This window comes from Oscarella lobularis, chromosome 16, assembly GCF_947507565.1.
Source record: "Oscarella lobularis chromosome 16, ooOscLobu1.1, whole genome shotgun sequence".
NCBI classification, from domain to species: Eukaryota; Metazoa; Porifera; class Homoscleromorpha; order Homosclerophorida; family Oscarellidae; genus Oscarella; species Oscarella lobularis.
This window is the reverse complement of record NC_089190.1, coordinates 129613-149610: the sequence shown is the minus strand read 5'-3', so window position 1 is coordinate 149610 and position 19998 is coordinate 129613. Positions and strand designations below refer to the sequence as shown.

The window sequence follows — 19998 nt, the reverse complement described above, 5'->3', positions numbered from 1 at the left end:
CAATCACGTCCCATTATATAATTCCAAGGGATAAAATGGCTTACTTATTCTATAATTACGCGGCACGTAAATGCAACGAGATAATCAAACCTTGTCTTCCCAGCGAACAATCACATTGCTTACTTCTCGCAAACGCAAAGAATCTCTTCCTTGAAATGAAGGTATGTTTACTTTTTGACTCTCCACAAACGTCTGTGTTTACAGGGCATACAGTCAACATCCTTTATTGCCAGACTCGCGTGCATGCTTATTAGAGTAAGACGGAAATGATTTGTTAGATCTTACATGTATATATATCTGTGTTGAAACCAGTGATCTTGCATTCAAGCGATCAAACAACGGAAAAAGCATGCGTCCTCTTCTGGTGCTAATTTTGCTTCTTTTTGCTCAGTGCTGCAGTGCTTTATATTATACCGGTAAGCGGGAGACGACAGCTATTCATTAGAGAACTTCATTCCTGCAGATAATGATCGCACGTGCCGTAACGTATATTTGGGTTTGAAGAAAATGGGCAGTCCAAAGGAATTGGGCGGAGAATATGCCAAGTCCGCCGTGGGGTATACTCCTCAGTGCGTGCTCAATAGCGTGAACTTGCCCTACGGCTATAACCACGCCGCCGTACTCTTCAAAGGAATAGCGCACCACCTTCCGATTGCCAACACCCCCCTGTATGAAAGCAGTGACAACGACATACCCGAGGGGTATGATGAAGTCTATAAGGGCAAAAGCGAAGCGACTCCAAAAGAAATTAGAGGTTTTAATCAACATTACGGAAGCGGTTATTTTCCTCTTGGCCCAGGAGCAAGGAATTGTCAAGATTACGCAATAAAGCTGGTCGATTTCTTGGTAAACGAGCGTCCTTGCCATATGGTGTGAGATAAGCAACATCTCAACTGGCAATTCTGTTCTGACCAATGCACGTCTTTCGTTGTTTTGTTTTGTTAATTCGTTCTTCATGTCATGTCTTCAATGTATCGCTCTTGCCTGAACTACAGTAGCGTCATGCACGGCGGGGCTCTCTCCACACAAAGTCTAAATTTATATAAGCTGACGCATACATTTGTGAATACCGCTTTGGGAGTGTTTAATACTAAGAAAAAAACAGTATGCATGTATGGGAATGAACAGCTTCTCTACGTTACGCTTTCTATCCGGATAAAGGGAGAAATTAGAGACGCGACAAAATGAAAGTGATTTTTTCGGTGGCCCACCTCTTTCGGTGACCAGACCCTGGCCGAACGAAAAGAGATGTCAATGCGGCGTTTTCACAAACACATACGACATCATTCTTTGGCAAGCGCGTGAAATATATGCGTTCGCAGAGTGAAACGGAAGTAGTAAGCGTTACGCATTCAAAAACCGACGATGGAACGGACCGGCGTTCTCCGAGATAACGGCGCGTATCTAGGCGTCCCATAGATCGTTCAAAAGCTCCATAATTGGACCATAAGAATATAAGGTTCTCGTTTGATTTGGTCTATTTCTTTAGGCGCAATTTCGGTGAGAGGTGTGGCGAATGAACTATAGAACACATCTACTAGATCCAAGATTTCGCAGATCATCGCAAGGTGACTGCATACCTTCTATTTCCTAATTCCTGAAAATAGATTTTCAGCCGCTTTGGACCCTGCTATTCCAAGAGTACCCGTCCCTATGGCTGGGAAAGCAAAAAGACGTCAGATTGATCTTCTCTGCTGCTTCCAGGCAATTTACCACAGCAACATCCAAGGTTTCCTACGCAAAAAACTAAACTTTAGCAGATTGAATATTTATACAAACGCACTCCATTAGCATAGACGTGAAGAATATGTTTAGCCGGAAGGCGATGTCCAAACGAGATGCGAACTTCACCTAACTTAAGATTGCCGTATTTCTTCACCAAGCTGTTGCAGTCTTCCTGCAATTTTGGCCCAGCTGCGCGCAAAATTGCGTTAGACACGAGACCTGATGACATATCCAAGTTGTTAGCTGTTGAGTTCACTATTCCTTCAACCTATAAGTGAACAAAACTCTTTAGCTTCCAGTGTTAACGTAAAAAAGACGATGCACAAGGGCATCATTAAATACTAAGGTACATATCTATTGCTTGATTAATTAAATAAATGAATTAAAAATTATCTTTTCAAACCAAACAAATTTAATGACACTTCTTTGAAGAAAAATATTATTCTAGTAGTATGCAGTAAATAAACAAGTACGACAAGACCAAAAATACTTTACAATAATTCTCACCTTCTCCGTAGTTATGTCACCTTTCATAACCTGAACAACTAGTCCAGGCTCTTCAGATGAGTTTCTACAATTTCCACTAAAGATTTCAGACGGTTGTAATAGTTGAAGAACCGCTTGACTGAAGCTTCTAATATTATCAACATCATTCACCCACATGACACAATCGATACGATCTAGTGAGGAATCAGGACAAGAAGCTAAATAATCGTCGACAGCAGCGACCATAACTTTGGCCACAATATCGCTCGGAACACGATGAACTCCTGCACTAATAGCAGGAAAAGCTATGCTACTAAGAGAAGAATCATTGGCAATCATAGCAAAAGATCATCAGTCTGTGCAACGTTGCCTGCAACGTTGCACAGACTGACCGGGACTTTAGCGTGTCAAGGAGGTTGGGTCTGTACGCCTAACTAGATTAATTAGGTTATGCCGAGGGGTCGGGCCGGTGGGCCGGTCTTGACCGGTCGGGCCGGCAACGAGGGTTGTGCTCGCGCACGCGCAGCGTTCTTTACTGCAGGCGCGTAGACGCTATTCAAACGGTCAACGGTCGCCAAGTTTGTGTACGGAACGCGAACGGATCGTCCAACTGATTAGAAGCAGTAGATAACCGACGCGAAGTAACTAAACTGGTTTTTTAGCAATGCTGTAACGACGGCGAGGCGACGACGGTCTTTTCGGCCCACTTTCCGCGGTCGAGGTAAGCCATACAGCGTCCTAATTTCGCTCTACAGCGTCGCTAAGAGGCTACCGGCTCGAAAAGTGCTTCTTTCGTTCTAGATAGCACGTTTCGAGGAACCCGTGGCGTTATTCGGCGCGGAATACGACGCGAAAAGCAACGGTATGACCTTGGGAGCCACTTTCAGCGTATTATCTGTAGGTAAATGCATTGCTGTGGCAGCTAGAAAGGTCGAAATGCAGGGATCACTGGGCCAGTGACAGGAAAAGTAAGATGGGCACGGTGGGGAAGACTAATTCTTTTTTTCTTTAGCATTTCCATTTTCGTAGAGGTAAGCAGCGTACTTAGTTTAGCTAAAGGTTAGAACTTTTTACAGTGCATCCCTGTATTTTTATAGTGTTAGGATTTTTTGTAGTGCACGAAGAATCAGGATCTTTAGTGGCTATGGCTGTAAATAGTAATTTGTAAATAATAAAAATATATAATTATTAGAAAAGGTGGCTCGCGTGATGCCAATTAGGGCGGATTCCAGAGGCACGCTCCTGAAAACGTGCCCAGGTAATTGGTTAATAAGGGGCGGGCTTTCGTTGTGACGTAGCGTGTCAAGACCGTATGCAACGAATTAAGCAACGCTCCGTATGACACGTTGCCTGCAACGTGTCATACGGCCATGATCTTTTGCTATGATTTCAAGACAACGCCGCACTGCTCTCCCCAATAACATCTCTTTTCCAAACAAGAATCACGATTTCTCACCCGTTATCGCGCCTATTCCTTGTCGTTTTTAAGAATAGGCGGCTCAGCGGCGAACGCTTCAGCGGCGAACGAGTGGGGACTCTGAAAGAGAAATGACGTAAGGGCGAGATCCCGTATATCGTCTCCTACAGAGAAACTTGAGCGGTATGTAGCACAAAAGCTGGCAAATAATGGGTGTGCAAAACGTTCATTTCATTTCCTATATTGGGCCCCAAATAACTGTGATCTGCATATTCATTATAGGGATTCAAGTGAGAACCCAGGGGAAACACAGCTGTAACACAACTGTACGCCGACCAGGAACGCAAAACGGTGGTCTGTACCACGGATTGTAGAGAAATGGATATGAAACGCACGCACGCTACCGTATGTTGCGTGGGATCATCCGTGACATGCCCCGCCCCCGTGTCTCCGCTTGTGCTTGGCACACTCAAGTGCTGTTTGACTAAAGAGATTAATCGCCACCCGTCTATGATTAACGTAAATCGATGCCTACATCTTCGAAGTACCTAGCGCACCATTTGCCTAAATTATTGGAGGTTTCGTAAGAGCGTTTTCACGCGTTTTCTCACGAGACCTACTTCGGAAGGGGTTGTGTAGCGTTTTCGTCAATTCGCTTACGTTTGCGTCGCCAGTAAGATAAGGAACGGTTTAATAATGATCCTTGCTGTGGCTTTGTCCACAAGCAAGGCCGGTTTCGTCGCGTTATAGCCGAGTACGGGCATTTTTATGCTCGGAATGGTGAAGGAGTTTGTGTAGCATTTCTGGGAGAACTGTAGAGAGTCAGCCGCATACTGTAGTTTTAGTAGATAGAACTGCCACTGTAGAATGGCCCTACAACCCCGACTAATATATGAACGAGCGGGTTTGCGCTAGAAAGAGGTCGAAAAAATGCTGAGCGGAATTAATTAACAGACAAGCAGCAGAGCGAGAAAGGCTAGGTATGCTTCCTCTAAGCTTCTAATAGTTAGTCTCTCTGCACTTTGCTACTTTTCGGTTCTGTACCGTGACCTTTGGGAACAATTCAATGTTACCTGTCACTGCTTAGTTAAAAATGGGTTGTTTTTTCATGAAAACGTTAAGGACTAAGCATGTGCGAATTTTGCCATTGTCAATACAAGCCAATTTTAGGACTACCGGGGAGGCAACGGAGGCAACTGGGTTAACTATCCGGGCAAGATCGGTCACGTGACCATGTCACGGATGATCCCACTAGCGTGCGTGCGTTTCATATCCATTTCTCTACAATCCGTGTCTGTACAAAGGTAGAATTATCCGGGCTTTTCGTCGTGTGCGATTCCCGGAGAGATGGCTGCAAAAGCTCTTCGCCTGCAATTTCTTCGCGTCCAGCCGTGCCATCGATTGAAAGAAGTGAAGTTGTACTTGAGGCAAAGACTAATATTACAAAAAAGTGGACCGAGTTGTACGAAAATGGTGATTTCACCGACGTCACTCTTTTCGTCGGCGAAGATCGCAAGAAATTTCGCGCTCATCGCCTTGTTTTAGCTGTCCAAAGCGACGTTATGGCCAGAATGCTTTACGGTTCTCTAAAAGAAAGCACCAGCAGTGAAATTGGCGCTTCCCATTACGATCCAGCTCCATTTGAACTCTTCCTTCGTTTTCTCTACACTGGATCGATCAAAGCACAGTCTTCTTTAATACCACATATTGAAATTATAGCTGATTACTACAATGTTGCAGACTTGAGAGATGAGTGCCTAGAGTGGGTGAAGGAAAACGTTTCCCCAAGCAACGTTTGCTATTTACTTCGCTTTGCCGAGCAGCTAAACGATGATAATCTCCTCGAAATGTGCATTAATATTATTTTCAAAAAACCTTTAGTTGTGATGAAATCTACCTCGTTTGTGGAATGTGTCAGTGAAAGTCTTCTTTTAGCAATTTTGGAAGGCGAAATCGAAGTTCCGGAAATGGAACTTTTTCTTGCCCTTCGTCGTTGGTTTGACTACAAAGAGAGCCGAACTAAAGACAAAGAATCTGTCAATGCCTTGCTGAGTAATATTCGCCTTCCGCTGATGACAACTCAGCAACTCCTTGGCCCTGTTCGAGAAAGTGGTCTCTTTTCACCTGACACTGTTCTCGACGCTTTGTCACTTCGTCATCTACCCGACGCTGTGTCTTCAAATCGTGACGGTTTTCTTCAATGCAATCCGCGCTATGTAAATCCTCCCCTGCAGTTCAAAGATAATAGCTCTTATCGATTGTCTGAAAAGAATACAGTCGCTAGTATTTCCTATGGCGGAGGATCCTATTCTGTTTCTACCAATGACTGTACAACGGGGAACATTACGTTATGGGTCAACATGCGTGATACAGGTCGAGCTACGGCAATCACCGTAGATGCACGCTTTGAGACATCATTATTTTACACTCCCTGTTACGGCATACGTCTGTCAAGTCTTGATAGCTATTCCAAAAAGATTGCACCGCTTTGGTCCGAGCTCTCTTCGCCGTGTGACGTAACCAACACGGAGAAAGGCGATCCTAGACTTGGTAAAACAGAGAGTTTTACAGTGAGTTTTGAAGTTGATCTTAGTTCTTCTCTTTTGCTCGTAAATGTCAATGCGACGGCCTTTGGACAATACAATTTGGCGGGAAAGGCAGTTTCTTCGTTTTATCTTCACATATTGACGTCGGATGCTGGAAAATGCGTATCATTTCACCTTGTGTGATATTCGATAAATGTTCTGAAATTGTTTGTTGCGCGAACTCTTTTTTTTTGTTTTATTGTTCCTAGAATGCTGGACGTTTTTACTTTCGTATTTGACAAAGCAGTTTACTTACTGTGATAGATGTTTTGTACACTTGACAAAGATTTCAAATAAGTAATTTAATTGCCGTGCATGTTCTTCCCAGGCCTACTAATTAGGCTTGGCCTTCTAATTAATTAATAAATTTGTGTGTCCAGTAATACGAATAGATGAGGTGAGGGAACTTCTGCCTGTATAATATGACTTATCTATAACATCAACTATCTCTTTTGTTTTTTTCGCAGTTTAGACATGAACGGCATCATTCACATCTGCCCGTATCCGAACGACGACGTGCACTTTCGCATCAGCGAGGAGAAAATCTTCACGGACATCTTCCACTACATCGAGGTAAAGAAAAAGAAAAAAGAACGCGAATTCTTACGCCACCCGTAAACAAATACGTCAGGTTCTCTTGAACCGCTTCGCGTCTTCGTCATGGCCGTCGACGGCGTCGCGCCTCACGCGAAGATGAACCAGCAACGCGGACGTCGATTTCGGTGCGTTTTCGAATGTCTCCTTATAAGGAATTAGACGGGATTCGTTTTTTTTTATCAGATCATAAAGGCGCTTTCGCGCTGCGAAACGTTGCCGGAACGGGCTCGCTTCGATTCGAATTGCATAACGCCCGGTAAGCGCGATTTTGTGAAGTCAGAGAATTAATAGAATTATTAATAGTTGTCATCGCCGTTGTCATCTAGGGACTGAGTTCATGGTGAAATTGAACGAACGGCTCAAATATTTCGTCAATAAGAACATGTCGACTGATCGAAAGTGGCGAATTAAACGTCAACGTCATTTTATCGGGACATGACGTCAGTAATCAATACGTGACTAAATAAATTATTATTATTTTCGTTTAGGTTCCCGACGAAGGCGAACATATAATCATAGACTATATTCGAACCCAAGCGGACTACGATCCCAACACGAGACATTTGTCTCTATGGACTTGACGCCGATTTGGTAAGCCAAAACATAGAATAAATATTTAATCTATGGCCAAAGGTAACATGTGAAGAAAATTAATTATATGCTAGGGTTGTCGAGTTATGAGCCTCACTTTTCGCTACTTCGCGAAGAGGTTCGATTTGGCGGAGCAAAAATCCCAAAAAAAGTATATTAATTAATTAGATTAATTATTTACCTATTTATTATTTATTTAGGATTCCGACTCCCGAAAAGACGACGTTTCATCTTCTGCATTTGTCTTTCATGCAATTGTGTGGGCGTGGATGAGAGTACGAGTGTATGATCGCAAGCAGGACTGGCCTTTTGCTGGTCTAACACGGCTGAACCCTTAGTCTTGCTCCCTCGCCGATTCGGTTTACAGTATTAATAGTCTCCTTTGATTGTGTATAAATGACGTTTTCCTCGGTACTCGTTTGGAAGAATTATGACGTTTCTATTCTAGCGACGTGTTTTTGAATTTCTTAATTCAGCTTGGGGTATCGTTTCGTATCTTCTTCCTCTTCGTTTCAGTCAGATCCGAACACGTACGCGTACTCGGCGGGTCTCCCCTGCATGTATGTGGCAGTTGGCGGTTCGGTCGAGTGTAATTGCTACAGCTGACGCCGCATAATGAAATGCTAATTCGATTATACATTTAGAGGGGAGCGTTTTCCTGCGGGCGAAATTAAGCCAGCTGACTTAGTTTCTGCACGGAAGTAAAGTAAGCTGCATGACGCGCGATCAATAGGTACTGAGCCGCGAAAGTACGTGGAAGTCGCTAGATGTACAGATAAGACGAGGGATTGAGAAGAAATGGAAAGATCTCGATCCTCTCATCCCAGTTAAGCCTTTCAATGCAATGCAGCTGTCAGAAAATAACCGAATGCGTCACCGGACGCGTCAGCATGCAGCCAAACCACATTTGTGAGCTCGAAGAAACAATAGGGCGTGGGTGCTTAAGGAAGTAAGATTGTTGAATGCGTTCGATGACGTCGCATGCGGTTTCCTCTCCGCATGTATATAAGGGCAAGTCCATCTCTAAAGCCAGATCACAAAAGAAACACAGCGATACAAGGAGAAGGTAAGCGCCCCCACACTTATAGTGTGAGATTCAGATTCGGTTATTCAGACCTAGCTCCTTTAAGTACCCCTGGAAACCCCTTTGCTATTCTTCAAGAAATCTAGAGAGATTTAGGAAGTTTCAACAAATATAGCTTAATAAAATAAGCTGCAAAAGACCCTTATGTTAGCTTAGGCTAGCTGCATTGCAGAGATCCATCGCGGCTAGAATCGCGGGCGAGCTACCTGTGTCTATACTGTATATGAATCTATCTAGAATAACGATACTTCAATCGACGATGACGCATGAAGAGGCTGCAACAGAACAGGTAATAAAAATTAATTAAGTGTCTTGAAACAGACTTCATGCCAAGAACTGCGTGTCGACTCTTCTAGCAAGTCGACGCTATTGGTGATCCCATCGTTCTATCGTGGAGAGACGCTTGTTATGAAAAAGCAATCGTCATAGATGACTTGAAGTATAAAGTTAGCAATAGTGAAATCGATTCAGACGGCTTCGTCAAGAAGTAACTATCAGTTAAATAAACTAGTTATAAGTATCTATGTTTTTCTCTCAGAGGCGCCATTGTTCAAGGTCTCACTTACTATCAAATTTTCGAAACGAAAAAGGGCAAGGAAAAGCCGCCGATTCTGAAGAACCCTCCAAAAGAGCACTGGAGTGTCAGTAACGTCAAATTACACCTGAAACAGGCTATTGCCGAACGAGCGAAGTCCTTCAAGCAGAACACTGGAAAAACATACGATCACCATGAGCCGCAGCCGAGTGGCTTAAATGAAAGCGGACGCACTCACTGGAAATTCATCGATCAGTTGTCGTATTTTGCCGACTACTTGAGCAAGACGTACTAGTTCTTTTCTTTGTTCAAACTGACTTCTTGTTTCTTTACCTGCATGTGGAGAAGTTTATGCAACACGTACGTCTTCTGTTCACTCGCACCTTTGCCTCCACGCCTACAAAAACCTAGTAAAGGTGCCATTCTCCCACGTTCGTATATATTACGTCTCTTCATCACTTCAGACAGCTCGCCACCAGTGCCAGAGCAAGAACATCATTTCTTTGGCCAACCGCGGGGAAGAAAACTCTCCAGAGCCGCTCTGGAGTGGAGGTGAGGATTGATGCCACTTTGACACGCCCTCAAACGTCATCCTCTCAAATCTTGATTACTTTGAACACAATTCCTCAGCAGGATCTAACCCTGTTATTAATCGATGAGCCTTCTCAGACTTCTATTGAAAAGAACAAGATTCACACACGCATTAAGAGTCTATGACTATTATGAGCCAGGTATGAATCATTGAAATTTGACCCACAATCTTTAGCCTATACCAACTTATGTGCAGATGAAAGATGCGAGAAATTTTACACGTTGGGCAACTCTCCGGCGCAGCTGTCTGTGAATTGCAAAAAGACAGAAAAGCGAGATTCTCCTACTTGTGTTTGTGGAGCAGGTATCCGCTATAGAAGGGCCCTGTGGGAAAGGGTCACTTTATTGAACTTCTCCTCCTAGCACGATGTCCTTCGAATTTCAAAGAGCACCCTAATCGATTGTGCGAGGCTCAATGTCGCCACAGCTTTGGTAAAAATTTCGAATTTTTCCTGTTTGCTTACTCACGTGCGTCTGATTGAATATAGCCTACATGATAACCGTGGAAAATATTGTCCCAGAAGGAGAATGGAATGTAATCACGTTAATTGTCGACGAAGTACGTAGGTCATAGGCCCTCAGAACATTTTTTTATGTCGTGTGTAAGGTTTTGAAGCAAGACGCAAAGAAACCAGTCGCCGAAGAAAGCGAAGTCAATGCGACCATTGCTCGCGTTTGCGACCAAAAGAAACTATTCAAGGTGGGGAAGAAGTACCCCGTGCAGGGAATGAACAGACCGAAAATTGTCTTCGATGACGAAGCCCTAGTTGAGAAGTCTCCAAGCAAATTAGCGGATGCGTGCATTGAAAAGGCCCCTAAGAAATGCAAAGAGCCGAAAAGCGGGTTCAAGAAGCCGTGCAAAGAGATAAGAAATAGATGGAAGAGTCGGGCATGTAAAGCGTACAAAAAGTGTGTAAAGAAACACGAGGAGAAGTGTCAGGAGAAGGTCGATGAGGGGTTTGAATGCTATGTTAGAAAGATCAAATAGGCGAAAGGATGCACGATTGGCGTCTGCCTTCAAGACGTTTGTCGCTAAAACTATCATACCACTCCCCTTGTAGAGAACTGATACGATGATTTTCTCTTTTCTTGTTGCTTTGTGTCTATCTTAAACGACTCGCTTTGTGTTTGCGTTAGCGTTACGGAATCACGCCTAATATTTCCACTAGCCTTTGATTTTGCTCCCCACGTGGCAACCAAATAAGGAAGCATACGGGAATGGCCTTCATACCTAGGTCATTGTTGACAAATCGCGGCTTCTTCCTTTCTCGCTCGAATCGTCCTTTGCGAATTCATGAAGGACTGCTGCTTGAAAGACGCTGGATGCTTCGTTTCGTCGATCCAACGCGCCTACGAGACGCCTTGCATCTGCTGCGACCACGAAGAAGTCCTATTAGCCTTTAGGGCGCATTTTACGCTCTGTTAAAGAGTCTATCCGCAAATTCCGAAGTCCTGTAGCATCTCGTAGAGAAGGGATCAGGGGGAGATGGCCGCGAGAAGTCAAGTTATCAAGAGCCTATATAGAAAAACTGAAAATTTTTAGTTCTTGGATGAAAAACTGAAAACTTCCTGGACTCGCAAGGAACCTCGCCGGCCACTCAGGCTCCTATCACGTGTGCAATCACTTCACAAGCAGGCAAAAGAAGAGTCAACGCAATATATCAATCAAATTAATCTTTTTTCAATCCTTTTAGGAGCCAAATTTCTAGCAAGCATTGGAGACTGTTTGGCAACGGGAGAGTACAAGCACGGGCGAGTTTACGTAGGCGATACCCATACGTGGGGGCGCGATCACGTGCACGACTCTTCGAACGTTCCCTACCTGAGCAAATACAAAGTGAGGAATTTTGTTAAAAAAATTGTTGAAAAGCTTTATGGAAAAACTTTTTTCTGCAGAACGTAAATAATTGCAGATTTCTTCCAGACGCATTGTGTTTGAAAACTATTCTTTGCAAGGCGAGCTTCAAAGTTTTAATCATTGGGAAATCTCATTACGTTAAGGTGGAAGACGGTGAAATCATTACTGCATGTCTGTACGCAATAAAAGAAGATTCTTCTAGCAACATAGCGGAAGTACGTGACAAACTACTAAGCTAAGAAACGAAGCTTTCAACCTCGTTAGGATACGCTGCATTCAACTTTGAGTGGAGCGACTACATAGCAAGTATGGCATTTCATGTCTTTTGGTCAAACAAATCTGGAAGTTTTATCCTCCTTACGAGCGCGCGACGTGACCTGTTTTTGCTGCTCGATCATTGGAGGGGTGAGGCTTTGTTGTTGATAACCTGTAGATAACACAACCTGCTTTTCTGCAAAGGAGATATAGATGCTTGAAGAAGAAGCAGTGTGACGTTGAAACAAGTTTTCGCGGAGCCCTGCCCTGTATAGCTACGCCCAATGTTATTATTTTGCCGTAAAACGCTCGTAAAGATAAACCTGGAGATTACCGAAACTGTAACGGTGATAAACTGAGCTTATTCCCAGCTAAACCCAGCTTCTTTTCCAGGCAAAAAGCAACGAAATAGCGGCATCGTACTCGTTGGGCTAAAACGCGGCAAAATCGTCCACTGAAAGCGACGGGAACACGTTCGAGGAGCGAAGGAAACGGTTTCGAGACGAATGCGTCACGATCGAGGTGAAATAACGCGTTTCTCTAGCATCTGATCGTGCGAGAGCGCTTTGCTTTCAGCTGTCTCAGCGGACCACACCAGTCAACTCTCCTTCAATGACGTCACAGGTGATGGTGAATATTTTAGGATGGAAAACCCTCGACGCGTGTTGACCAATCTGCCGGGCGCCGTACAGTATTACCTAGCTACACAATTTACCCTAAATTTAAAGTAAACTCGAAGAAGATTATTTCGTGATTACATTGCATAAATATGCGGGCTCGCGGTGTAGTATTCACCCACACAGACTGTTCTTCGTTACACCGTCAGCTGCTCCGTGGTTGACAAATAGAGAGATTGGGATGGATCGCCAACGCACAGTTGTGGTCCGTTAGAGGAAACGCGCCCACGCCGTCAGCTTGTCTAAGGGTGGACTCCCACACACTCTGATTCGTTCCTCGTATTGTACTAGTATCCGTTTCGTGCGCTTCTTAACCGCATTTTTCTCCTAGCTTGGCCGTGAATGGGATCGACTCAATTGCTCGCTTGTTTCGCAGTACTCCTTCTTCGACTCTCATGGAGTGCCGACGCGAGAACCTGCGTGTGGATGGGTAGTGGAATTCGGTGGAGCGATCCTAACAACTGGAGTTGCAACACGTAAGAAGGGTGGTCATTTTTTTGAAGTTCTAAATCACTTGGTGAAATTATCTAACCAGTCAGTACGTTATGCTTTAAAATAGATTATACCGCAGTACCAGTTGATTCGGAGGTATCAACCGTCACTAACTATATATTTATAGTCCCTCGGTCGTCGGATGATGTGAGGATCTCGTCGTCGCGATCCTTCGACATGATCGTCGATCGAAACACAACGATCAAATCCCTGAAAATTCTCTCCGCTTTCACTCGTCTCGTCGTCGACGCCAGCGTAACATTGACGGTCACTTTACAATTCAATTTGGTCGGCTCGACGCTGAGAGTACGCGGAACCCTCAATGCGAGCGTCTTCGTCTGGTCCGGAGAAATCATCGACGGCGGCAGTCAAACGTCGAGCTCCGTTCGAGGTCGCATAGTCGTCAATGACCTGTCTCTCGTCAAACGCGGTTTCTACGTCGAGAAACGCCTACGAAACGTCATCTGGACGAATCGTCGGCGTTTCACATTCGCACCGTCGATGAATCAGTCCGTCGTCTTCTGTCGCGCCTGTCTCGTCGTCAACGAGGCGTCGTCGACAATGATGTTGAAAGGGGCCCAACTTGAATCTGACGGTAACGAAGATTCGGACGGCTTTTCCTCCGGTATCGTCAATCGAGGCCTCGTCGTCGTCGAACTGAGTAGCAATTATTCGGTTCGTTGGAACGTCGCGAATTTCGGCGGTGGTGGAATTCAAATTTTCGGCGTTCAACGTTCCCAGCATCGGTTGACAATGACGCTGCATCGTCGATGAGTGAACGACGGCTCGATTCGACTCTACGCCGTTTCGCTTCGTTTTAGTCACGCCAACGTGTCGACGAGATCGGAAAATGGCACGTGGGAAGTTCATTCGTATCCAGCGACGAGTGAAGAGTACGAGCTGGACTCTTGGAGAACCTCCTTGCCCAATACGGTCCCGACGCGCGTCGACACAGGAGCAGACATCACGTCGACGTCTTCATTGACCAGTCGATGACAACGTAACCGCGTTTGGCTGCGTTAGGATGCACGTGGACAATCGCTTCGTCGGCGATCTAAATTTGGGCGACTGCTGCGAACTGCGTTTGCGTCGGCGAGGGCGCGCGAAGAAGAACAGCGTTCTCACCGTTTCTGACGTCGCTCGATTCAGCGTCGACTTCATTGTCGTGACTTCCGGTTGGTCGTTGAATTTGTCTACGCGCGGAAAGGTGGCAATACGTCGGCGACTCGTCGTCGAGACGAATGCCTCGGCGACGATGGGATCCGACGTCTTTGCTAGTGACGTCACCGTCGGCTCCGTTTATATATCTTACGACGCTCGCTTCGACGTGTTCAACCGAAACGTGACAATCGACTCTGTCTTTTGCACGAACGGTACGGTCAATTTAACCGAAGCGACGCTGAAGACGAATGAGTGGGACTACGATCGAGGCTTTTTGATTGGCAGTCGAGCGTTGCTCCACGTGCTTGCGCGGGGTCGCGTGGCGGGTCGCGTTCCGATGACGGTCGACGGGGTCGCGTTGAAAATAGAAGCGTCGCCTATCGAATCGTCGCGTCGCGGCGTCTTGGCCGAATATTTTCAGTATCGTGTCGATACCGATCTGACGTCGCAAATAAATTCTCTCCCATTTTCCGGGCGACGGGAAGTCGAAGTCTCTTCCGCGCGATTTCGACGACGGGTCTTATAGACCGAATGCCGTTCAGTTTCTCTCGTCGTTCGATGGCTTGCCAAGGCGCAGCGGTTCGTCGCCGCTCGCGCTGAAGCCGGATTACGTGCATACAGACGTGACGAGTCCCCATTCGTTTACGTTTAATTACGCCGCTCGTCTCTGGTCGTTCCTGGTCGTCGACGAGACAGGTTTCTATGCTATTCATTGACAAGAAAACAAAGCCAAAGTAGAGAGCATTGGTTTGATGTAATAAATTTAGATGCTAATATTATTTCTTGCTGGCTAGGTCACATGTGCATGTTTACGTATCTGACGCCACCCGGAACGTGGTCAGCATATCCTTTGAACAGGACGACTGTATGAACGTCACAGCAATAATTGATCGTTTTTCGTAGATCAGAAACAAACAACGTATAATAATTGCACTATCAAATGCGTCTTTTATTAAAATATATCACTCGGACAAACCGTGGGTGAGGCCCCCTTTGAGGGTTCAGAATCACCCGGGCCATGAAACAATTTCCCGCAGCGGCTGCTGAGAATATCGTACGAACGTATGATTCGAGCCTAAGCGATACACACCTCTAAGCCTGCATTAGTTTGACGGAGAAAAGGATTCGACTTACGATGGAGGAGAGACGAGCCTCGATAGAGCGACGGACAAATTCGTCCCTGCGCCATGGAGAAGCGCTCAAATGCGTCGACTGCGTCGTCTTCCTGTAGGTCTTAGCCGTACCTTAATACGCAACGATCAACTCGCGCCGGCTGGCTTTTCCTTCTCCTTGGCAACATAAAAAAACAGTAGTGAGACCCCTTAGGGAGCCTCACTTTTTCAAAAAGGTGCGATCATCTAGCAAAAGTTCGCCATTTCACTGCCGCAAAAAGTGCACGGCGAAAAAATTAATCCTAAAAGATTTACTTTGCTTTTTGTCAACAGTCACCCGGATATAGACAGACGTCACTTGACATCAGCTGATTCGGTTTTCGCGGATTTTCTAGCCAAATCGAGCTCGTCCCGCTCTCCGAACGAGCTTCTCTTCGCTCTTTGTTAGTCGAAATTGCTCATGACACGACTCGATAGAAAGTGAGGCCTCCTAAGGGGTCTCACGAGCAGTTTTTCGCCTCGCGAAACCGAAGGAAAGGCTGGAAGAGGCGAATCGATCGATCAGTTTAAAGGTACAGCTACAGCTGACCCTGCGACAGTGCGATCGACGCGTCTCATTCGTTCCCCATCGCGAAAGAGCGAATTTAACCTTTGCTCTTTCGACGCTCGTCACTCCTCCGTCTTCAGTCGAATGCTTCTCTCCTACGACTCAGAGAAAGCTTAGGGATGTGTTTCATCTGGGGTAGATCATGTAGGCACGAGCAATGCTCTCATCCGCCGCCACGAGCAAAAGTCTAGTGGCCCGGCCGTACCGAGCCCTCAAAAGGGGCCTCACCCACTTTCTCGTTTTAGGTTCTTATTTGCTGTTGTAATTGCTATTTCTTTGAATGGTGAAGATAATCAACGCAGCTTTTTAGTCATCCTTCACGATCTCGGTCCTACGCGTGAGCCACTTTGATTAATTTTTAGTTTTAGTTTGAACGAAGCACTTTTAGACGTCACTTTTGTCATGAATGAAGTGGCCGCGGCGAGAAATCGACCTAAGAGTGGTAGGTAACACGATAATATTTGATTGTATTTTCTCACGAATGTTTATTTTTAAGAAATGTTTAGTGGATTGTTTGAACTCTGCCTTTGATCAAACAGGTTCTATCTCCATACTCTCTATACATGTTATGTTTATTTGTATAATGTGATACTGTATTATTATTTATGTAGACGCAATTTTCATGTCTCTATGGAGACGTTTCTCTTTGAAGGAAGCCGTGGGAAAGAGAAGGCGAACGATGGAAAATATCAAGGAGGTAAGGAACCAAAGTGTTAGCCTCGGATCATCTCTCCGATCATTATAAATTAATAATTTCCATCTTGTCCTGATCCCCAAATGCCTAAAGGCAGTCTGGACAGATGACGCTCTCACGTGTTTGTCGTCCAATGGAAGCTTCGTCCTCAAATGTCTTATATATATCTTCCTTATAAAAAGTCGATGACTCGTTTAACAAATCTGTGAGTCTTGACGCTCAGCACGCCATGTCGTTTTGGAATATGTCTATGAGCGATGCGTTGCACAATAATAAGCCTAGCAAAGTCTTGTTAGCTCTCTCGTTTACCGAAAACGGTTAGGGCACTATAATGAATTTGAATTTTCATTCTCATTTTTAGGTCATGTTTTCTATCCATCGACATTTACCGAAGTTGATCTCATGGACAAAGCAATGCAGACATGGAACGTGCAGGTACATGGAATTGATATGACACACATACTGTATGTTTTCATAGATTTTGTTCTAAAAGAAGACAAGTGTGGCTATACACAGGCTTTGTATCCAATCGAGGTGCAGCAACATCCTAATGATCCTATCTCTGCCAGTAATGTCGTTTTAATCCTCCCCTTCGAGTTCCTTGTAATCGTCCATGAATGCTGGTCTAAAAGAAGAGTTGAGAAATAAAATATTTTGATTTTTCTCTAATGTTTTTACCTGACGTTTTGAGTCTCTTTTGATTTCTCTCCAATTCCTCCACTTTTTTTCTTGATTCGCGTCTCTAAATTCTCCTTGTCTCCCGCCAAATTCCCAGACGATGAACAGACTTACGAATTTTCCCCTGTAAAAATATTAACCGTAACCTAGGGATAAGCTATAAGTTACTGATTTCTAAAAACACGTTTAAGCCTATAACTTCCCTCAGGAACCACCCGTGGGGATGACCCCATACCGTTAGATAGCCCTCTTCGCGCCCTTTCGAACGATTCATAACATGACTCATAAAATACTCTTAGTAGTTAACCCAGCCACTTATTTATTTATTGCCTTTTCTGGGATTCCAGTTCTCTGCCTATTTCCCACACCGTAACCCGACACCCCTGGAAATTTTTCTAGCCAAGGCCCTCCGTAGTAGAATTGCGCTCCACAACCCCTCCAATTTATAACTCCCTACCAAACCACTCTCCCCCACCGGGCTATATTCCCCCGCCCTACCTACCATGTCCACCGACAAAAGGTTGCCATGGTTACCCATTACTATTCTATTTTCCCTCTATCGACAAATGAAATTCCTCATAAAATACGTCACCCTTCTCTCCCCCACCCTCCCCTATCCAACACGCCCTCCACCCAGCGTAACCTCGTCCCCATAAATGCCACTCCTCCTCTTCCCCACGCCAAAACGCCGTCTAACACAATACAGTCCAACATATCTTGATTAACACAATAACCAAGAACCACTTGATGCCACTGAGACAGCTAGTTCCAGGTCGGCAGTGGGGACTAGCAGTTGATAGGGATAGGCTATCCCGTACAGACTTGCCTTGTGCAATATTCGTAATATAACCCTAACTACACCAGGGGAGGTTTTCTCAGTCACATACGACGCTCGGCTATACACCGTTAGAAAGCTACTGGCCTTGCGGTTCCGGACGGTATCAAGGTTTTTAGGAAAACTCCGTCAGGCGAGCGCAGGGGGTCGATCTTTTGTACGGGATTTACCTCGCCTGACGTCACACTGTACCTATTCAAGATGGCGGAGCAACCAAGCGGTCCCGATCCGAACAATGAAGGCAGGAAGCCCAAGCAAGGACGATACGAGGCGACAAAAGTGAGAAACGACTTGTCGACACTATATTGTTGACAAGGAACAAATGCGTATCTATTTAGAACTCCCTTATGGCCGGCATTATGACTGGAGAAGGACGGCACGCAGGCTCGTCGATCGCCATTCTCGTCCTGGGTCTGGCTGTATTTGTCTATTCCACATTTGATTTCCCGCCGCGGCCGCAGAGCTGGCGTCTAGCTTCGTCTATTGAAAACGGAGGAATTTATCCCGACTTGCCGTTAAAAAAAAGAAAGCCCTTCATTAATCGTGCTACAGAAGCTCAGAAATTCTTGTTCAATGTCGTCAAAGAAGGACGATACACTGTTTTGGTAGGACCTCACGGTTGCGGAAAAACAAGCCTGCTCTTGGAAATTGTTCGAAATCAATCAGGTATTGTCTACGTAGAATACGAACCAGGCCGTCTGTTTGACAACCTGCGGCGTGCCTTTGATCTCCGTCTTCCATCTGAAATGCTGCCAATAGGCTTATCGTATATTCCTCTTCTCCGTCACCATTTGTCATACATCAACTGGGAACTTGGAAATGACGTAGAGGACGCTTCACGTTTACTGATGGATGTAATTCTACCACAAGCGTCTTCTTACGATGCAAAAGCAGGACGAACTTTTGTTCTCATTATAGACGATATTAACAAAATGCTAAATCGGGTTGAAAAGGGGGAAAACGCGCTCCACAAACTGCAGGCAACCCTAAAGAAAATAGCAGACAAACTTTATATGCACGTGGTGCTGGTAGACTCTGCAGGTGAGGTGGTTTCACACTTAAGACAGAAAAGTGCAGCGTCAAGAATGCAAGTTAGAGAAGTCAGGGATGTTGACAGGGAGAATTCCATCTACTTACTGTCATATCGAATCTCGAAGACGAATATGAACCTATCTGCGTCTGACGTATATGAGGTCATCACTGGAGGGCGACTATTGTTGATATGGACAGCAGTGGAGTGCATCAAAACAGAACATGTGGCAACGATTCAAGCGGTCATGGATTGCGTTTCTGAGGAAATACCTGTCCGGCCAAACCTTAAAATATGCGGACTTGCCTACTACAACGAATCTTCTCTTAGTTGGATGGTAGTGAGGGACTTACTCGAAGGAGACGAGCTTATCGACACTTTGGATACAAAGTACACCATGTCAAGTAGCTCACTTGAGTTTGACTGGATTTTCCGTTGTCTCGTTCAAAATGATATCATATATCAGCACCGTAATCACAGTGTCACACTATACAGTAATTTGGTCAAAACCATCTTACGGAAAAGAATTTCTGATTCCAAATTTGCACCTTGGAATAGTACAAGAGATCAACCAAGATAAACTGGAGCACAAAGTAGGGTCAGAAGAGGCCAAAGAATCCAAAGAAACGGAGGAAGTCAAGCTGGAGAATGAAAAGTCTGAATTGTGATAGGTGGTAACTAGCCTATCCTGTGCAGCACATGATGTTTGTGTGCCTGTGTCTCTCTTGTATCTGTATTGCAATGGGCAGAACGGAATCAGTATATCATTGCTGAACTCAGCAGCGATGATTTGTTATCAGGTAATGAACAAGCCTTGCGAAAAAATCCTAGCAATTTCACGACTGATAACCATACTGAGCAACGAATCTCTCAATGTCCCTTGAAGTGGCATTGCTTCTTCCCTCATGGATCGTTCGAATATATCTCGTACGATCGGGGTTTCGCATGTTTACGTATCTGACGCCACCCGGAACGTGGTCAGCATATC

The 19998-nt window shown here is 45.0% G+C and overlaps 8 protein-coding genes and 1 long non-coding RNA gene across 20 annotated transcripts; 7 read left to right on the top strand and 2 right to left on the bottom strand.

Moving 5' to 3' along the window:
* Positions 1–1067: 1067 nt before the first annotated feature.
* On the bottom strand, positions 1068–2550 carry LOC136196871 (protein mono-ADP-ribosyltransferase PARP15-like). The gene is made up of 5 exons (XM_065986531.1): positions 2233–2550; positions 1784–1993; positions 1714–1734; positions 1581–1657; positions 1068–1521 (listed from the first exon to the last, which is right to left on the bottom strand). Exons 1-4 carry the CDS (start codon positions 2548–2550, stop codon positions 1652–1654), a joined length of 555 nt encoding a protein of 184 aa, XP_065842603.1. The 3' UTR covers positions 1068–1521; positions 1581–1651.
* A 2425-nt stretch (positions 2551–4975) lies between these two features.
* Positions 4976–6585, top strand: LOC136196870 (BTB/POZ domain-containing protein 9-like). Its single transcript, XM_065986530.1, has 2 exons — positions 4976–5038; positions 5080–6585. Exons 1-2 carry the CDS (start codon positions 4976–4978, stop codon positions 6355–6357), a joined length of 1341 nt encoding a protein of 446 aa, XP_065842602.1. The 3' UTR covers positions 6358–6585.
* Positions 6586–6605: 20 nt separating this feature from the next.
* Positions 6606–7674, top strand: LOC136196869 (5'-3' exoribonuclease 1-like). Its single transcript, XM_065986529.1, is given in 8 exon segments — positions 6606–6610; positions 6681–7066; positions 7137–7219; positions 7221–7250; positions 7299–7373; positions 7375–7401; positions 7457–7560; positions 7611–7674. Coding segments are annotated over 8 exon segments (774 nt in total).
* A 777-nt stretch (positions 7675–8451) lies between these two features.
* LOC136196529 (uncharacterized) lies at positions 8452–9396 on the top strand. The gene is made up of 4 exons (XM_065986090.1): positions 8452–8467; positions 8723–8774; positions 8842–8972; positions 9024–9396. Exons 2-4 carry the CDS (start codon positions 8745–8747, stop codon positions 9313–9315), a joined length of 453 nt encoding a protein of 150 aa, XP_065842162.1. The 5' UTR covers positions 8452–8467; positions 8723–8744; the 3' UTR covers positions 9316–9396.
* A 279-nt stretch (positions 9397–9675) lies between these two features.
* On the top strand, positions 9676–10676 carry LOC136196868 (uncharacterized). Its single transcript, XM_065986528.1, has 5 exons — positions 9676–9751; positions 9808–9915; positions 9975–10043; positions 10100–10170; positions 10219–10676. Exons 1-5 carry the CDS (start codon positions 9676–9678, stop codon positions 10597–10599), a joined length of 705 nt encoding a protein of 234 aa, XP_065842600.1. The 3' UTR covers positions 10600–10676.
* A 1370-nt stretch (positions 10677–12046) lies between these two features.
* LOC136196615 (uncharacterized) lies at positions 12047–15029 on the top strand. Of its 5 annotated transcripts, none has more exons than XR_010672281.1 (6): positions 12047–12065; positions 12118–12246; positions 12301–12348; positions 12733–12877; positions 13021–14788; positions 14849–15029. XR_010672281.1 is itself a non-coding variant. In XM_065986205.1 (5 exons), the coding sequence occupies exons 3-5, from the start codon at positions 12337–12339 to the stop codon at positions 13665–13667; spliced, it is 804 nt and encodes a 267-aa protein (XP_065842277.1). In that variant the 5' UTR covers positions 12047–12065; positions 12118–12246; positions 12301–12336; the 3' UTR covers positions 13668–15029. The 5 variants fall into 5 exon arrangements, 2 of the variants coding, with proteins under 2 accessions (XP_065842277.1, XP_065842278.1); XR_010672280.1 differs by having other exon boundaries at positions 13021–14891; positions 14958–15029; XM_065986205.1 differs by having other exon boundaries at positions 13021–15029.
* Positions 15030–15527: 498 nt separating this feature from the next.
* LOC136197043 (uncharacterized) lies at positions 15528–17200 on the top strand. 8 transcript variants are annotated; one of them, XR_010672361.1, is made up of 8 exons: positions 15528–15738; positions 16019–16110; positions 16162–16215; positions 16270–16312; positions 16385–16470; positions 16561–16784; positions 16829–16902; positions 16946–17200. XR_010672361.1 is itself a non-coding variant. In XM_065986728.1 (7 exons), exons 3-7 carry the CDS (start codon positions 16176–16178, stop codon positions 17016–17018), a joined length of 306 nt encoding a protein of 101 aa, XP_065842800.1. In that variant the 5' UTR covers positions 15528–15738; positions 16019–16101; positions 16142–16175; the 3' UTR covers positions 17019–17200. The 8 variants fall into 8 exon arrangements, 5 of the variants coding, with proteins under 5 accessions (XP_065842800.1, XP_065842797.1, XP_065842799.1 ...); XR_010672362.1 differs by having other exon boundaries at positions 16385–16672; XR_010672360.1 differs by having other exon boundaries at positions 16385–16784.
* Positions 16832–18108, bottom strand: LOC136197045 (uncharacterized). Its single transcript, XR_010672363.1, has 3 exons — positions 18068–18108; positions 17146–17269; positions 16832–17092 (listed from the first exon to the last, which is right to left on the bottom strand). It is a non-coding gene; the product is annotated as an uncharacterized lncRNA (long non-coding RNA).
* Positions 18109–18180: 72 nt separating this feature from the next.
* Positions 18181–19678, top strand: LOC136196867 (uncharacterized). The gene is made up of 3 exons (XM_065986527.1): positions 18181–18259; positions 18319–19504; positions 19569–19678. The coding sequence occupies exons 1-3, from the start codon at positions 18182–18184 to the stop codon at positions 19676–19678; spliced, it is 1374 nt and encodes a 457-aa protein (XP_065842599.1). The 5' UTR covers position 18181.
* Positions 19679–19998: the final 320 nt, after the last annotated feature.

What these genes read in the sequence shown, in the direction of transcription:
- LOC136196871 (XM_065986531.1), bottom strand. Translation starts at nt 2,550, where the DNA reads ATGATTGCCAATGATTCTTCTCTTAGTAGCATAGCTTTTCCTGCTATT. An exon ending in GTGACATAACTACGGAGAAG is followed by an intron (nt 1,994 to 2,232) that starts GTGAGAATTATT and finishes GTTCACTTATAG; the next exon opens with GTTGAAGGAATAGTGAACTC. An exon ending in TTCACGTCTATGCTAATGGA is followed by an intron (nt 1,735 to 1,783) that starts GTGCGTTTGTAT and finishes TTTTTTGCGTAG; the next exon opens with GAAACCTTGGATGTTGCTGT.
- LOC136196870 (XM_065986530.1), top strand. Translation starts at nt 4,976, where the DNA reads ATGGCTGCAAAAGCTCTTCGCCTGCAATTTCTTCGCGTCCAGCCGTGC. An exon ending in CGTGCCATCGATTGAAAGAA is followed by an intron (nt 5,039 to 5,079) that starts GTGAAGTTGTAC and finishes ATTACAAAAAAG; the next exon opens with TGGACCGAGTTGTACGAAAA.
- LOC136196529 (XM_065986090.1), top strand. Translation starts at nt 8,745, where the DNA reads ATGACGCATGAAGAGGCTGCAACAGAACAG. An exon ending in AAGAGGCTGCAACAGAACAG is followed by an intron (nt 8,775 to 8,841) that starts GTAATAAAAATT and finishes CGACTCTTCTAG; the next exon opens with CAAGTCGACGCTATTGGTGA. An exon ending in TCAGACGGCTTCGTCAAGAA is followed by an intron (nt 8,973 to 9,023) that starts GTAACTATCAGT and finishes TTTTTCTCTCAG; the next exon opens with AGGCGCCATTGTTCAAGGTC.
- LOC136196868 (XM_065986528.1), top strand. Translation starts at nt 9,676, where the DNA reads ATGAGCCTTCTCAGACTTCTATTGAAAAGAACAAGATTCACACACGCA. An exon ending in CTATGACTATTATGAGCCAG is followed by an intron (nt 9,752 to 9,807) that starts GTATGAATCATT and finishes ACTTATGTGCAG; the next exon opens with ATGAAAGATGCGAGAAATTT. An exon ending in TACTTGTGTTTGTGGAGCAG is followed by an intron (nt 9,916 to 9,974) that starts GTATCCGCTATA and finishes TTCTCCTCCTAG; the next exon opens with CACGATGTCCTTCGAATTTC.
- LOC136196615 (XM_065986205.1), top strand. An exon ending in AACAACTGGAGTTGCAACAC is followed by an intron (nt 12,878 to 13,020) that starts GTAAGAAGGGTG and finishes ATATATTTATAG; the next exon opens with TCCCTCGGTCGTCGGATGAT.
- LOC136197043 (XM_065986726.1), top strand. Translation starts at nt 16,180, where the DNA reads ATGAAGTGGCCGCGGCGAGAAATCGACCTAAGAGTG. An exon ending in GAGAAATCGACCTAAGAGTG is followed by an intron (nt 16,216 to 16,269) that starts GTAGGTAACACG and finishes TTTATTTTTAAG; the next exon opens with AAATGTTTAGTGGATTGTTT. An exon ending in CGATGGAAAATATCAAGGAG is followed by an intron (nt 16,471 to 16,828) that starts GTAAGGAACCAA and finishes TCTCATTTTTAG; the next exon opens with GTCATGTTTTCTATCCATCG.
- LOC136196867 (XM_065986527.1), top strand. Translation starts at nt 18,182, where the DNA reads ATGGCGGAGCAACCAAGCGGTCCCGATCCGAACAATGAAGGCAGGAAG. An exon ending in GACGATACGAGGCGACAAAA is followed by an intron (nt 18,260 to 18,318) that starts GTGAGAAACGAC and finishes GTATCTATTTAG; the next exon opens with AACTCCCTTATGGCCGGCAT. An exon ending in TCACAGTGTCACACTATACA is followed by an intron (nt 19,505 to 19,568) that starts GTAATTTGGTCA and finishes ACCTTGGAATAG; the next exon opens with TACAAGAGATCAACCAAGAT.